This window comes from Podarcis melisellensis (assembly GCF_964234715.1).
Source record: "Podarcis melisellensis genome assembly, chromosome: 17".
Classification (NCBI taxonomy): domain Eukaryota; kingdom Metazoa; phylum Chordata; class Lepidosauria; order Squamata; family Lacertidae; genus Podarcis; species Podarcis melisellensis.
This window is the reverse complement of record NC_138534.1, coordinates 18,434,586-18,452,164: the sequence shown is the minus strand read 5'-3', so window position 1 is coordinate 18,452,164 and position 17,579 is coordinate 18,434,586. Positions and strand designations below refer to the sequence as shown.

The following is a 17,579-nucleotide window of genomic DNA, read 5'->3' as shown; positions in this document are numbered from 1 at the left end:
GCCCCTCAAGCCCTTCTACGTCCGGGCTTGGGCCAGGCAAAAGCCACGGTCAGGCAAATAATATTAGATACCGAGAGACAACAGGACTGCGCAAAGTGCCCCGACTATAGAATTGGAGAAATCGAGAGATACATATCCGCACCGGCAGCATATCTCTTCTTTCTCGTATCTAGAAATGCAAGAAGGGCCTTTACACTTGCCAGAAGCGTGGCTCTTCCATCGCTGGTCCTGGATGGAACCTTTAGAAAAGTCCCCTATGCCCAGAGACTTTGGACCTGTCCATTGGGAGAGATAGGAAGCCCAGAACACTTGTTCTTTAAATGTCCCTTTTACGAAGAGGCATGCAGTAAGTTCATTGATCCCCTACTGGTGAGGCTCGCTGACCTCCCGCAAAAGCAAAAATTTGACCTTTTGCTGTTAGGCAAAGATCAGAAGAAGACCTGGATGGTCGCCAGATTCTGTGTACATTTCTGTAGGCACAGACCATCGCCCAACTCAAAATAGTCCGGCATGAAAATCCCCAAACTTGGTTCCATGGGTGACTCTGAGTCAACTCCCTGGGATAGTTTATTGCTGCACATTGTTTCTAAATTTATTGTTGCACATTGTTTTAATTGTCTGTTTTAACCATATCTGCACATCAGTTTCTAATGCCTGTGTCCTCTATTTCAGAGGCTTCTACTCTGCAGCCTCTTATAGTTGTTTTAACTGCGAGTCTTTTAGTTCTTACGCCCTTACAGTTGTTTTAGCTGCATGTTTTTATTTGTTTTTAGTTTTTACCTGTTTTAATTATCAGTTTTTATCCATCCATTATCCGTGTTTAATCTTGTATTTTATTCAGAGGTTTTATTCTACGCTTGTTTCTTTGTCCTTATTTGCTCCAACATTTATCAGTTTAAAAAATCCTAACTGCTATTTTATTTATATGTTTGTTTGTTTTTTATCCTGTTCTGTGACCGTAATAAAGTTCATTCATTCACGTGTCAGAGAGGGCATTATAGGTTGTACAGTCGTACCTTGGAAGTTAAATGGAATCCCCCTCCCCCCCCCGGAAAATGCAGATAGTGGGTTTCTTTCATAAATCAACAGGAATCGATTTCCACATAACAGGGGCAGCCACGCTAAAAACCCTGCTCTACATTAACGTGGATCAGACATCTGATATCTTTGATACTCAAAGGATAAATTCTCCTGGAGAATGAAGTATTTTTTGACTGGAGAACTGCACTGAAAGATTCAGGTATGGGTGAAGGATAGCTGTGTTTCAGTTAACGTTTTAGTTTGGGAACTGAAAATTAGGTAGGTTCGCATTAAAAGCTAAAATAAACACATTTCTCTTTTACGCATGCATAAATTTAGAAACAATTTTATGTTCACAGTCGAGCCAAAACCCCATTTTCTTGAATTCTGAGGCATGAGAACTTGTATCCTACGGCATGTGATCCCTATGAAATAATCTCTTGAAAATAATGCTGGATAATTCACCCTTGAGTTTTTTAAATTATTTATTGCTACATATCTGATTTTATACCTACAATTCACCCCTCTCCCCTTATTAAAAATTCTTAAAATAAGATGGATAGAATTATTTTCTTAACTTAGTAAGGCCAAAATGATGTAAATTACATTGTTTCCAATAAACCATTGGCAGAGAATAGAGGACTAAATCCAGTGAAGTTAATTTTAAAGAAACAAATTCCTGGTTGTTGTTAACTGGCCAGAATGAAAAATGCACATAGATATTGCTGTTGTGTACTGGGGGAGTGTGTAGAACTATAAATAATTCTTCTCATTGGTCCACGGACATGTGAAGGACGTGCCTAAGATCAGGTCCTGCTGCTCTGTAAAGCTTCGATGAGAGTTTTGTTATATTCTGCAATCTGCTTTGTCACATTCTTCATTATAGGCCGGTAATCACTTTCCTGACTTTTCGTTGCTATAACTGATGATAAAAAGATAAGGAAAATTCTCCAGCGAGCATCAGAGGGTAGAATTCAATGTCACGCTAAAATAAACATTTGGTCTGCACAAGCATATCTGTTTGCCAGACAGAATGACCCCCCCTGCTATTCTGGGGGTCCTTGCAACCCCCAAAGCAAAATAAAAATAAAAATAAATGGGAGGGCAGAAAGGGGGAAAACCCCATTGTGTAAGTGGAAGCCCTTGTGCATGATTTCAGTTTGTTAGATGGATTGTGTCCTAAGTTTTAGATATTAAAATCTCCATGTACAACAGTTCCTACCTGGAAAAACAGCTGTTTTACTATGCATTTGCACCATTCACATTGAGATTTTGCAGGATGATACAGATGATCGTGAGTGAGAAAAGCTGTTTGGTCATCTGTGTGGGCTCTGAGCGTACAAAAGGAAGGCAATTCCACACACACACACACCCGCCATGATATCTCAGCAAACCAAACTGCTTTAAGGTTGTCAAAAGCCTCAGATAAACTATAACGGAAGAGATACTGGGTGAGAGCTAACATTAGTCATACACAGAGTAAACCCATTTAAATCAGTCGACTTAAACAACTTAATGGGTCTACTCAGATTATGACTAAGGTTGGATATCATCCATAATTTCCTGGCAAAGGTCTCTTTATAGCTTTATAGCCATACAGTCCCTTTCTTTGGATATAATTATCTATATATGTAAACGTCAAGACATATGATGGTCATCTGTAACATGTGGAATAAGTCGTTGTACCTCAGGCTTTCAGAATAGAATGCTGAGAATGGGCATGATTCAGAAAATGTTAAGCAAGCCCAACTGATTTAAGAGACTTAAGCACCCGCTTATGTTCTTATTTACCATGATTATTTTCAGTATCTTCTCTCTCTCTTTTTTTAAAAGGATACATTCTTTCATGACAAAATTATTTTGTTCATGGTGTTGCCATTTCCTTTCCAAATTCGTAAGCTGCAATTACAAAATGGGAAAAAAAATGATAGCAAAAAATAGCCACTTGCGTAGCAACCAACCCCCCTTAATTTACTTAATTTATTGATTATTAAATGTATAGTCTGCCCTTCCACCCAAAGCATTCTACCAAGTAAATGAGATCAAGCACAATTCAGATAACATGCACAAACCTATACATAGCTATTCAGAAGTCCCACTAGGTTCACTGGGGTTTACTCTCTAGTAAGTATGTCTATGTCAGTAGCCTTACTAAATCAGTTAAGTCTCACCGATTTTCATATGCTTAATCAGAGCTGTAGAGAAATTACAAGAACTGATAAGGATTCCAGCAAACCACATGCAGTTTGTAATTACACTGCATCGAAAAGATGGTTTGCAATCCATGCAAGCCATGAGAATATTGTCTTTTATTAGAGTGTGGAGACTATGATTTATGCATGACACTGAACTCTCATTATCTGTGTTTCTTTTTGGTTAACAACTGTTTTCAGACTATGTAAAGCTTATCATGCAACGTATCTTGAAACTATATTGGGCCCTGAACTGCACAGAAGAAACTTCCTCATTTCCATAGCTAAATTTCCTGTCTGATGCCAAAAGCTATGATAAGAGCAGGACTGCGTTGAGAAGATTGTAAGACTGCAGGCTAAATGTTGGGACTCCGACACCACTTTAAGCATCAACAGGAAGGCAATATGGCTATTATATTGATGGCTGCTTCCTAACAATGCAATTTGTAGAGCATTGATTTGTTTGGCTGGTGCTACTGTTCAAAGTTTGTGCCATCAAGACATGCAAGCTATTTGCAATGAATATTTCAGAATAGCTGTGTGGAAGCTAACATTTAGTATGTGAGTGTAGTGTTATTTGGTACACCTTCCAAACCAGCAATTGCCCATCACAATTTCTGCTCAGAAAAAGAGCTCAATGCACTTTATTGAGCCTCTGATGGCTAGTAGATTTTGGGATACAACAGGTGACAAAGAAAAGCTTCAATACATTTTACAGGGTGACTTGTGTGCCACACTCAGCATAAATACAGCTGAGCCTTTCAAATTAACAAATTGTATCGTGAAATCCCATTTGGTTTCCACCGTTCCCTCTTCTTTCCTGTCGTCAGTCTCTGAGTGTGGTTGTTTATGTAGCCAAAGTAGTTAACACTCATGTAGAGAAGGGAGTTATCAGCAGGATCAGAGGAAACCCAAGGTTTGCAAAAGTAACTCTGGGAGGAAAAGCTGGTTGGAGGTGTTGGTGTTAGGGAAGAATGGGATGAAGTGGATGGAATCCTAAACAGGGAACATTTCATAGTGCAAAAAAGTTGTTGCAGGTCCCACTTATTATATATATTGCATCACTGACACTCAACTGTTCAACCATGAATGTGCAAAAAGAAAACACAACTATTTGGGAGCTGAATATTCTTAATTCTGCCAAATTCTGCCCTCAGTTTCCCTCCCCCAGCAAACCTGTCATTTTTCACAACAATAAAATCTCAGGGACATTAACAGAATGGCAGGAGTGAAAGAGTACAAACATCAGAGAATTATAGAAATATTAGACTTGTCTGAGATTTGGCATGGTTGGTACATATTCACATTCACACTTTTTTCTCCAGTATGGACTAGTTTCTCCAAAATCATCTCAATTACTCTAATATCATTTTATGTATCTACTGTAATATTAATATTATTGCTCTTTGGTTCATAACTGGAAGAGTTCTGTGTTTCTTTTTTCAAATTTAGTCCTGCCGCAAGCAGCAATTCTTGGAAAGAGATATTATGTCTTTCCACATTTTAAAGATTTTGAAGTTATTTAAAGAGGCTGTAAAAAAGCAATTTATGTATGCATAGACATATTATACAAAAGTTTCAAAACTCCAAAAAGGTGGAGAAAAGGCAACACCAAAAGGCAAGAGGCATTTTCAACTGTACCTGTGAATGTGTCTCGTTCTCCTGCAGCTGCAACTTCAAGCTTTCATATTCTCTATTCAGATGCTCCATGGTTTTCTTGAAAGCATTCCTGCGCTTTGTTAGTGTTTCTTTCTCTTCTTGCAGTTTCTTAAGAGTAAGGAAATAATAAAAAATGGAACATTAAAAAGCACTCATCTTAAAAGTGCTCTAGCTTATTTCTAAAATTCAGAGAGGGGGGAAGCATTTATGCTTGAATCTAAGCATCTGGCACTCATTCCCATGAAAGCATATAATCGTGTATATGACAGACGGCATGGAAAAAGTGTGTGGTCGGTTCACGTGTGAAAGATGCATGGACTGATTTGTTTGACTGTGTTATGTTGACTGTAGTGACTGGTTTGCAAGTTGGCTAATCTTTCAGAAATGGAAAAAATAGAAGATATGTCTGAGAACACAAGGGCTTTCTATTTCCTTACGAATGAAAACCTACGGCTCGTACATCACTGATAACAAACCATTTGGCCACCCAAAGTTCTTAGTTTACAACTCTTACCATTCCTGACTATTTGCCAAGCTGGCTGAGGCTAATGGAAGTTGGTACCTAACATCGACCAGAGAGCCACAGTTTCTCCATCCCTCTTTAATATGCTTTCTTTTTTTGAACTGTGAAACACTTCCTCTTTCTGTGCATAATATTGTACTCTGGCTACTTTCTTATATCTTTCCCTTGAAAGCTTTTGTTCAAGACAATAGAAGGCATGCAGATAATAAAGCACTTTCTGCAGATAACGAACAACTAAAATAAATGCTAAGCTCAAGAACATATGTAGAGCCCTGCTGGGTCAGCCCAAAGGCCTATCTAGTCCAGCATTCTTCTTTTCACAGTAGCCAACCTCAAGCCAACAGGAAGCTCACAAGCAAGACATTCGCACTATAGTACTCTTCTCGTTTTCCCCAGCAACTGATACTCAGAGACAAAGATGCCTGCAGCCTGACATCAAGGCTGACAAACGATTCCCCGCCATATGGGAATCGCTTGCAGATGATCGCAGTGCCTGGAGACTGGCAGGTTGTGTAGTCACAGAAAGATCAGAGGAATGACTGGAAACGATGCCTTATGAGGAAAGGCCTGGAAACGATGCCTTATGAGGAACGGCTAAGGGAGCTGGGCATGTTTAGCCTGGAGAAGAGGAGGTTAAGGGGTGATATGATAGCCATGTTCAAATATATAAAAGGATGTCACATAAAGGAGGGTGAAAGGTTGTTTTCTGCTGCTCCAGAGAAGCGGACACGGAGCAATGGATCCAAACTACAAGAAAGAAGATTCCACCTAAACATTAGGAAGAACTTCCTGACAGTAAGAGCTGTTCGACAGTGGAATTTGCTGCCAAGGAGTGTGGTGGAGTCTCCTTCTTCGGAGGTCTTTAAGCAGAGGCTTGACAACCGTATGTCAGGAGTGCTCTGATGGTGTTTCCTGCTTGGCAGGGGGTTGGACTCAATGGCCCTTGTGGACTCTTCCAACTCTATGATTCTATGATTCTATGACTGCTGGGAGGAATGCAGAGAGAATAAATGCCCTGGCGCACCTATAGCAGCAAAACTGGATGCCCTCATCTGCCCCAAAACACGTTTCTCCCATATGGTCTCTACTGTAACAGCAGTACAACGCTCCAAACTGTTTGACCTGACCCCTGAAGGTGCTCTCTTCCACTGTCTCCCGAGGCAGAAGGATGCCAAATTAACTCAACTCAAGTGCCTTTGAATCTTTGTAGTTGCACAGGAAATATTACGTGTTGCTTATCTCAAGGTCTGTCCCATGGAAGAGGGAGCAAGCTTGTTATCTCCTGCTCTGGAGGGCAGGACTCGAACCCGTGGCCTCAAGTTACAAGGAAGGAGATTCCGACTAAACCTCAGGAAGAACTTTCTGACAGCAAGAGCTGCTTGGCAGTGGAATGGTCTCCCTCGGGAGGCTGTGGACTCTCCTTCCTTGGAGGTTTTTAAGCAGAGGTTGGGTGGCCATCTGTTATGGATGCTTTAGCTGAGATTCCTGCATTGCAGGGGATTGGACTGGATGAACCTAAGGGTCCCTTCCAACTCGTAGATTCTAGGATGTATTTTAATTTATGTTCAGTTTTAGATCTAAAACAGTGGTGCCATTTATTTTCTCTAAAAAAAGCAAAAAGCAAAGCAAAGAAAAGCATTTTTTTACTCAGTTTTGATGAGAAATGAGAAGCCACACAGGAGCTACTGGTCCACACGACACTCTTCCATGCAGATGTGGCAGATATGCAGCTACCATAACTACCTGACTGGGGGATGGATCATGTGAGTAGCCGCAAGCTGTTAACAGCTTTGGGAAACAACTCCACCATGCCTCAGTGTACGAGTATGTAAAGGACACCACGACAGAACATTTAACAAGATGCAGCTGGAATATTTCAATAACTTGGTCTCAAGCAAATATTATTAATGTGTTTTGACTGTTAACTACCTTTTTCTTTTCCTCTCCTGCTGTTTTCAGAGCTGGCAGATTGTTATAAAGTTCCAGGTCTTTGGTCATTTGCTCTATTTTTTCTTTGAGAGAAGTCAGTTCATCAACCATCTTGCCTTCCAGCAGGCCCATTTTCTGGAGGTCCATCCGCAGACGTTGGCTGTCTGAAACAGAAAGAGCCAAGAAGCATTACTGACATACAATGGAGATTATATTCTAGCACAGAGAGAAGTGAATCGTACATTTACTTATTCAAGGAGACAACTGACTCCTGCCTGCCTTGTTCACCTTGGCCTTAGTCCAGGAAAGCTCTTAAGTACGTCCTTAAGTTTTACATACAAATATCCATTATGTGATGAAGTAGTGGTATCGCTAAGACTAGTGTTGACATATTTGCAACAAAAACTGGCAAAGAGGAATTAGCATTGTTGTTCTTAGCTAAGATTTGTCCATAAAACTATGCAAAAAGATCCTGCTGCCCTTCTTAGTTTTAAACTATGAAAAGTGTTGTAAAGTCTCTAGGTGACCTGCTCCTAAGGATTGTTTTGACAGGTATAATATACAGGACCCTCAATGGTTCTGTTGATAATTTGGGGTGGGGAGCAAGCACATCAATAGTATCTTAAGATGAAGCATGTGTTAAAATAAACATGGTCAATCTCAACATGCATATTTTTGTTTTATTGTCAAGTAACAGACTGAGGTCATGCTGACCCTCTCTGCCTTTGAGTCTATTTAATATCTGCAATTTGGATGCCATATTTATTACCCTTACGTCCAGCTCTTAGATGGGAGCTCCCAGTGGTTTTCCCACTCATGTTATAGATCACACTTGCCCAGCCCTGAAAACTCTTGACTGATCAAATGCTTCCAGAACATTAACTGGGTCCTTATATGTGGCCTCTTATTTCCTCCACGCTGAAGGCTGCATTGCAAAGGGGCCTAGAGGCATAGTCTGGTGTGTCTAGGCCTGAAAAATTGTGTACATGTCATAGGTTTTACGCATAGGCCTCTATGCACCTATGCTGCCTAATGTGCAGATATCAGGTGAGCATGCTGGAAAACAAGAGGCGTCTGGCAGCATGATTCTAACCTCACCACCATGTGTTGGGTTGAAAAACTGAATAGAGAAGTATAGTGGTATCTCGGGTTAAATACTTAATTCGTTCCGGAGGTCTGTTCTTAACCTGAATCTGTTCTTAACCTGAAGCACCACTTTAGCTAATGGGGCCTCCTGCTGCTGCCGCGCCGCCAGAGCCCGATTTCTGTTCTCATCCTGAAGCAAAGTTCTTAACCTGAAGCACTATTTCTGGCTTAGCGGAGTGTGGAACCTAAAGTGTATGTAACCCAAGGTACCACTGTAGTGACAAGCAATTCTTCTCCTTAAGTAATTTTTGTATAAGAGCTTAATCCAGATTTAAGCAAAAAATAAAATAAAAATAAAAAATCGCCCAAGGAATTTCTTTAGGGGCATTTGGTGTCTTATATTAGGCGTTGTGATTTTTGTTACCAGCCCTAAGCACTTAGGAAAAGCTGAACAAACAAAAATCACGGTCCCCTTTTATTTGAACTGCTTGTTGCTGGCAATAGTGGCTATCGTGCTAAGTTGCTATTACAACTGCACTTAGTTTCTCCCTTGGGTGCCATCTCTTGCTCTTCAGGAAGTTGACTTCTTAGGTATAGCTCAGATATATTCGTGATAAACTAAAATCTGAGAGTGGCAGGCTGTTTTATTTTTAAAAAATGTTGTTTTAAGAATAGGCCCAGAAGTGGGTACGGCGGTACCTCGGGTTACATACGCTTCAGGTTACAGACTCCACTAACCCAGAAATAGTACCTTGGGTTAAGAACTTTGCTTCAGCATGAGAACAGAAATTGTGCAGCGGAGGTGCGGCAGCAGCAGGAGGCCCCATTAGCTAAAGTGGTACCTTAGGTTAAGAACAGTTTCAGGTTAAGAACGTATCTCCAAATTAATGTTGCTCTTAACCCCAGATTCGTAGCCTCTGCTTGCTCGGCAAAGGGACTCAGATGGGGCTACAACAGGGATAGCCCATAGTTCAGTGGCAGAGCCTATGCTTTACACAAACAAGGTTTCTGGTTCAACTCTGGTGCTTCTACTTTTAAGCGTCTTAGGCAGGAGGGTCTAACACACCTTCTGCCTGAGACTTTGGACAGTATTGGGTGGGCAGACTGAGAGTATATGACAGTTTCATATGTCTTTGTGCATACTTATATGCCTCAAATGGCACTAGCATGCATTTAAAACATGACCTACTTTCTACAGAAGGAAGAGCTGTAGAAGGGATGGGTTGTGGCTCAGTGGCAAAGCACATACACTGAATGCAGGTGTTGGGTTCAGTCCCTAGCATTCCAGGTAGGGCTCAAAAAAATTCCTTCCTGAACCCCTGATGAGATACTGCAGACAGTACTGAGCTAGATGGAACAATGACCTTACTAGCTGTAGGTTGGCTTCCCCTGTAAAATAATCTGGAGAAAGTAAAGGATTTTCTTCAATCCAATTGCCATCCTACAGTGAAAAAAAAAAGGAAAGGGGAAAAGGAAAGAAAAAAAATAACAACCCTTCTCTCTGGGAAGAGACAGGAAGAGGATGCAGTCCAGTTCCTTCTGATATGCCACTAAGTCAGACTTCAGCAAGCAAATGTGTACACAGTAGCAAATTCTGAGACAAAACTGCTTTGTGCTTTGACCCAGGGAAATGTTACTGGGAAATGCTGCCATCAGCAAATGTGTTTACTCACAGGAGTTTCCTTTGGGGAGGGAAGGAGAAGGCTCTGTGCAATGATCTTTATACAAAGAGTGAGGTTGTGGCCCCGAAGTGCATTTCTACAGCACTGCATGGGTCCACAAGGCTCTTTTGAACGGAGCACAGAATCAAATCAGAATTCAGGATCCCAACTTCCTTCATGTTAAAGAAGAATAAAGCAAATTGCCAGGCCTCATGGGCAGAGAAACATATAAACAATAGTTTAGCAAGAATTACCCTTCAACTTTTTTGGGTGTCGTCAAAACTGTCCATTTGTGATTTAGAGCTTTGGGAAATAATTTCTATGCACAGAGGCACCAAATCTTGTTTTCTATGCCTATAAGCAGGGGACTGGAATAAATTTAAAGGGATATATTCAACATAGTGCTGGGTAGATAGTTCTATCAGCATGAACAAATCAGTTTGGATAGTATCTGGACTCTTGGGTGCGTCAAATGAAGTTTGTCTCCTGTAGTAGCTGTATGTGTTTATATCTGGGTATTTTAATATAAATTGTACACTAATATGAGCACATGCATATGACACAGATCATGTATCTCATAAAATTCTTTTTTAAAAAAAGACAAAAATGACTAAATTTGCCGATCATCACTCAAAGTATTACAAGATTTTTACTGGCTTTAAACTGAATTTGGAAACGAAGTACCATTGCTGGTTTTAGCCTAGGGCCATGTTTTCTATAAAAGTGTCTTCTCCAAAGTAGAATTGGAAGAATTGTAGCTGTGATAGAACACACATCCTGCATGCTAAATGTCCCAAAGTTCAATCCCAAGCATCCCTAGGCTGGGAAAGATTTGTGTCTTAAACTCTGGAGAGCCCCTGCTGGTCAGCATCATACTGAAGTAGCTGGACAAAGGTCAGACTAGATGAAAACCAGTTTTCAAAAATCCTAACCTTACTGTCAATTAATATAATCTCTACCAGCCATTCTCTGGGCAGTACTGCTTTCTGAAGTTAGGCAGCTAGCTCTTTGATAAAGGGTATTTTCTGTAGGGACATGCAAAAAATCCTCTCCCCAGAGCTTGCCTGGGACCAACTCCATTATCCTTTAGGTGCAAGACAACATCTATCCTGTTCATTTGGACTTTTATTGGTATTCAAGATATTCAATGACTTTTATCTGCTGGTTTTATATTATCTCTTTATCTGCTGATATAATGTTTTGGTTTGTGCAGTGAATTTTACTTTATTGGTTTTTATTCTTGTAAGCTGCATTAAGGCCATTTTTTTGCACTAGAAGGTGGGAGAGAAATTTGTAAATCAATACAACGTACACTTCGCTTGGCATACCTGTTCCCAGGTTTTTCGCAGTGCTCTGTGATTTCTGCATTTCACTTGACTTGAAAGTGAGATCTTCCTGCATGATTTTCAGCTCTTGGTTTGTTACAGAAGATATCTGCTTCATGCGATTTACATTCTGCGTGATTAAAGAAGAGTAGTGGAAGATGAGACACCCCAAATGCACTGCTACAACTGGTGGCTTAACAATGAGAATTGTTGGTGTTTTTCCATACTACTGAAGTCAGCTACAGCAAATTCCCTTATGAAAAACATTTTAGCTGTTTGGAGTTCATATATAAAAAGGAGATTGTTGTAGTTTTACAGACCATTGTATTGTCTCACCTGCAATTGGGGAAACAGGGCCAAGGGTGAACAAAAGGTGAGAGGCTGGTGCAATTTGGGGAAGTTCAAGTGAGGATAGGCTTTGCTCCCAGTAAATGTTTTCTCTCCACATGCTATGGAATACCTTGCTTTCCAAAGCCAGGGCAACTCAACTCCAAATTGTGAATGTGACAATCAGATCCTGGTTTTATAAGCAGGAGCCAGCAGTGTAAATTAAGTTGTTTTTACTGTAGCATGCAGTATTTAAAAAGTGAAAATGCTTGTTCCTCCATGAAGCAGCCTTGAGTGACAAAAGCTGAACCCATGAAAGTTGCACAAAAAATCCATTACAATTTCTTGAAAAAAAATAGGCAACAGAACAATGAACATATCCAAATGAGAACCAAGCTTAGTTAATGTAGCCAAAGGTGTAATAATGTTAAAATAATAGTTTTATTGACTTAAATTGTCTGACTTTGGGGGGGATTTGATACACTAGGCAAAATAAGAACATATGAGGTTATATAAACCGGGAATGATTCTAGGTGCAGTTTGTACTGTACTTTAAGCTAGAAAGAGCATAAGTAACTACGTCTGCCTAGTTTTAGTGCCATATGTGATGGAAGCAAACTATGAAATGTTTTGCTTCTTCTTGTGGCCATAAAAGGTTTATTAGTGCAATTAAAGACTGAGGTGTCGGCAGAAGAAACAAGGGTGGTTCTGTTTGTGAAGGAGGGTGGGGTTTGCAGGAAGAAAAAGATGCAATAATGGCTCTTCCTAAATTGTGATTAAAAACAAAACACAAAACAGGAGCCAGCCTTGGGAACCAAACCCCTCTTCATCCTGAAGCAGATTCCCTCCCCCCATGCTATACCAAGTTAAGTGACGTGCTGGTATCAATGTTAACCAAAGTTATGGTTAAGCAGGATTCTCTTAACTAGGATACGAAACAATGATTTCTAATGGGTTTCAGAGTATGAAATAAGACAGAAGGGAAAGATTGAAATGAGGTTAGGGAGCATACATTTCCAAAGCTAACTATTCATTTGTTAACAGCAGTTAACAGGAAGTCTGTGTTATCTTTGCACTAGCCCCAAGAATAAGAGGGGTCAGGAAGGTAGTATGCTACAGTCTCTCTCGCTCTCTGTCCCCTCTCACATGTTAATACCATACTTGTAAACTTTTTATATGTCAAGCAACCCCTGTAAGCTTCAACTTGATATGCTTTCTGGAGAATAAAAGCAACTAATTAAATTATCACCAATTAGATTATTTGGAAAGTACTAATAATTGTGATTGGTATCTCTTTATCTTTATTCTAAAGTAAGGAATAAATGTGTATTCTTATGAAAAAAGGATTAAAAATGTTATCCTAGCCACATTTACATAGCAGAAAAATCCTAGTGAATTCTACACAAATAAAATGAAAAACACCATCAGACTCCACACACCAACCCAAAATTTTTTACTTGTTGATCCTCTTTTCCTTTGAAAACAGGATTACCTGTGAGGAAGATTATGCTTTTCCTTTGGTATCATTGCAAAGATGGTAAATAGCAAGTGATTTTAATGCTCTTGGATTGACATGATGTACGTTTTGGGTAACTGTTCACAGTGAAATGCCTAAAATAAGTTGGTTATTTGTTATTTTGTTTGGTTCTAGCTTGCTTTCATTTGGATTTGTTTACATAAAAATCAATAAAAGTAAAATGAAAACCACAGCAGAGTCAACGGAACTTATGATTGGAGCCAAAGCCACTCACCCTGCTTGAATGCTCTAAAATTGCCACAATACTGGCCTCTATCTGTGTTTTCCGTTCTAGTTCCTGGTTCTTTGCCTCTTCAAAAGATTCAAGAAAGTCTAAAGATTGAAAAACAAGATAAGGGAGGCTGCTGCTTATAAAAGGAAAAGCAGAAAAGTCCTGAAATGTGACTTATAGCTATAAGGATTCTGAATTTAAAAGCAATTAAAAATATATATAAATAAACATCTTAAATCAATTTAAATGGAACTTTACCAAGAAATTTTATCTGTAAGGAATATCTAGAATGTGAGCTGGTTTTTGCAGCCTTTTATTCACCTTTTAATATCGATGTGGTGATCAACCAATGACAGGACAGTCAAAGCTCACACGAAGAGCCACATAAAAAGCTGTCCTCTGATTCTCTTCTATGCATCAGAAAATGTTTTACGCTTGCAAAGAAGTACCCTTGTGGGACATCGATGCTGCCAGCCTGGACCTCCTCCAATCGTGTCACTGCCCTGGCTCCAGTGAGCTGAAATAGTGCTGATGCCGGGAGGACAATGCTGTGCCCCGGGGGGAACTGCAGTGGTCCCAATGCCACAAGGTCAGTGTTGCCATTCTGCCCGCCCCCCTCTTGTGCCACTGCTGAAGCGCTCCATTAGAGCCCTGCAGAACTCTAAGACTACGCCATTAACATGATGCATAGTTTACTTCCGGTGCATATATGGTATGTCACCCTTGCAGGAGCAAAACTTTCCAATGTGGAGAAGGTGGCTGTGTGGGTGCAGTGGACATTTGTCCAAAGAGGGAAGCTCTGACTCAGGAGTTGGCAAGGTTTGCCTCGCCTGGGCCGGTTCACTCCAGCGGAGATCCCACTGTGGGTAGGATTGCTCGCATGCCTGCAATTTCCGGCATCTGCGCAGACGCAATTTCCTGCGTTGCGGAAGCGAGTCCCTGCGCCGGTTTAGCGCAGTGAGTGGGAGGCTTGGTTCGGGGGCGGCTCGTGGGCCGGTTAAACGACCCTTGTATGCCGCTTGTGGCCCATGGGCCTTTGGTTGCTGACCCCTGCTCTGACTCATGCATGCATGGCAGCTCCAAATCTACATCAGAGTTCCTGCATGCTGAAGGCAGCTTTTAAGTCAACTGAGCACTGTAAAGGTGCGCAAAACGCCTTCCTTATCTAGTTCTCCTCTGAGGATAGTCTCCTGACAAAAGCAAAATCTACAGATGCATCCTTATACAAAAGCAGCTTAAGAAGGCCATATGGAACTTTAAAACTGCTGTTATTTGATCTTCACAATCTTTTTCATGTGTCTATGCAGCATTTTCCGACACACCCAGACCTATTTTATTTTCAATTTCCCACAATTAATTGTGCTCTTAAAAACACTGAATACAGTTCCCCTCGTCCCTGACCACTGGTCCGGTTAGCTAGGGATGATGGGAGTTGTAGTCCCAAAACAGCTGGAGGCAAGTTTGGCCATGCCTGCTCTATACACTGCTGCAGTGGCTATGTGGGGAAATGTCTTTGGCTAAGGTTGCTAAATTAAGAACAGCAATCATGTCAGGTGACCAAAAGCTATTAATGCAAATGAAATGTGCATTAAGAGATGCCTTCATTTTGACAATGCAAGTCAACATACATTTGAATCTACTTACTGTCCATGCTTTCTTCTCTTTTCTTCAACTCCTTGTATTTCAGATTCTTCTCACCTACAAAAATGCCATTTTAAAATTAAACAGTTATTAAGACTGCGATCTTCTCATTTACTTGGAGATAAACCCTACTGAACTCGGAGGAACTCACAGCACAAACTGTCTCTGTTTCATTTTCCATTTCTCCCTTTTACTACAACCTCTCATTTCAAATCCCAAGAGGACTTATGGAGGCACAGGGGCTGCAGTGAGTAGCCAGTATGGGAAATACCCTTTGTGCAAGCATCTTTCAACTAGTACCGCATGCGATCCATTCCTACACCTTTTGTTCTTTGACCTGTTTCAATGAATCTTGTTCATTTAAGAGATGACCAAAATCCATGTATGGAAATCTGATTTAAAGCAAATATTCAGTGCTTGAGATAGAGGGGGTACTTTGTATACTTTGTTTGTATTTTAATTGGGTTAATTCAGTCTTTAAAATATATAAAAATTATTTCAGTGGATGTCTTGTGTTTCATAAGCAAAAATTTGAAAGGATAAGCTAAATATAGATACATTTAGAGTCAAGAATTCCAACATCTTCTTTCCTCCCCAATAGCATTGTATCGACATCCCTTCAGCTTTCCTTCATATCTAACATATACAAATTATAAACGTATGCAACTGGCCCCAAGGGACCATGATTTTCCTTGAACTTCCTTGCAGCTGTGAGCCTGTTCCTGGCTGACTCTCCCTTTCATGATACAGGAAAACTTACCAGAAGTGCCCTGAAAAAGTCTAGCCCACTTTTCAGAGGACCATGAATATATTCTTGGACTTATTTTTAAAAATCTAGAGAATATTTCTACTTCTTTGTTTTATTACTCTTGCCACGAGAAACAAAACAGACTTGTGTAAAAGCGGAGAGTGCTGTTTTTGCTAAGCTATCACCAAAGCAATCTATTTCTTACCGTCTATAGTCATCCAAATGATAGAAGAAAATAATGCAAAAGCAATATGCAAAGAAAAAAGGATAAAAGCAGAATGAAGAAATTGTTACTATTATTTGAAAATGGAGAGACCAAATTAAGCAGTGATGGGAGTACCAAGATTGCAATTAAGAAAGAACAATACTATTTAAGTTCCTTAACAGATTAGTGATTAGCAGGAACTAGAAATAAGACCCTTTGGATATATTCAGGCTAAATTAACAATCGTCTACATCTCAAATATTTTTTCTCGTGATCTTATATGTGATACTAGGGCTCAATAATATATACAGTGGTACCTCAGGTTACATACGCTTCAGGTTACAAACGCTTCAGGTTACAGACTCCGCTAACCCAGAAATAGTGCTTCAGGTTAAGAACTTTGCTTCAGGATGAGAACAGAAATTGGGCTCCTGCGGCATGGCGGCAGCAGGAGGCTCCATTAGCTAAAGTGGTGCTTCAGGTTAAGAACAGTTTCAGGTTAAGAACGGACCTCCAGAACGAATTAAGTACTTAACCTGAGGTACCACTGTACGTACTCTGAGAAGCATATATACACATTCTGCAAATGGTCCTGTGTTATGTCTTCATATTTTGCTGGAAGCTGCCCAGGGTAGATGGGGAAACCCAGCCTGATGGGTGGGGTATAATCATCATCATCCATAAACCTTTCATTCTGTAGTGAAAACACTAACCCCGTCTACACCAACAGGATACTGCTGTTCTTGCTGAAGTCTGGACTGTGGTAGCAGGCCAGAGTGAAGCCTGCAACAGTCCAATTTGTTCCCGCATGCCCTGCCCCACAGGCTCAGCTGGATTGGCCAAAGTCAAATGACAGTGATGAGGTGGGAACTCCCATGGTGCCTAGGAGCTGGCCCGGGGATTTTCTAACTGCTGGCAACCTGGTGGCTGCTGCTCCGGTGGTTGCGGAGCCGATGGCAACAGGCCACAACCGGGTAAGCAGCCATTCTTGAAAAGAATACTATGTAAAATAAGGAAATATGTGCATACTTGTTCCATTTGCAAAACTGATTTGTATCACAGAATTTGGGCTGGACTTAGTAAAGGAACTGGCCTATTCTTGTACAGAGTACACATAGGAGAAACTTCATCATGTTATCTTCGCTCACTATTCTCACCCCCTGGGGTCCTTCAAAACAAGAAGAAACCTCCCTGCCAACAGCAGATTTCTGTGCGCCCGGATCTTCAGTACCCTCAATCCAGAGATCATAAATGAATGGGGAAATCACAAATTCACTTCTGAATCAGATCTACTACATGGAAGAAAAACTAAACAAGATGGCATCTACATTTTGGAACCCCCTGCTTATTGATATCAGACAGACACCTTCATTGTACCATTTTTGACACCTGCTAAAAACATTTTTGTTCAGACAAGCTTACCCAGATACCTAGAATGTTGATGTGCTTTTAGTTTATTGCTGGTTTAAATTTGACTAATATTTTTATTGTTTTGCTCATTTTGATTTGAGGGCT

The 17,579-nt window shown here is 40.5% G+C and overlaps 1 protein-coding gene across 7 annotated transcripts in view; it reads right to left on the bottom strand.

The window, feature by feature from the left end:
* Positions 1–1,350: 1,350 nt before the first annotated feature.
* IFT74 (intraflagellar transport 74) overlaps positions 1,351–17,579 on the bottom strand; it is a 218,230-nt gene continuing 202,001 nt past the window's right edge. For all 7 annotated transcript variants that reach the window (XM_081894247.1, XM_081894245.1, XM_081894248.1 and 4 more), the window contains exons 14-20: positions 15,115–15,168; positions 13,474–13,571; positions 11,399–11,525; positions 7,324–7,487; positions 4,854–4,979; positions 2,859–2,919; positions 1,351–1,942 (exon numbers count right to left, since the gene is read on the bottom strand). In XM_081894247.1, the coding sequence (XP_081750373.1) occupies positions 1,827–1,942; positions 2,859–2,919; positions 4,854–4,979; positions 7,324–7,487; positions 11,399–11,525; positions 13,474–13,571; positions 15,115–15,168 (746 nt within the window). In that variant the 3' untranslated portion in view covers positions 1,351–1,826. The remainder of the gene's footprint in view (positions 1,943–2,858; positions 2,920–4,853; positions 4,980–7,323; positions 7,488–11,398; positions 11,526–13,473; positions 13,572–15,114; positions 15,169–17,579) is intronic.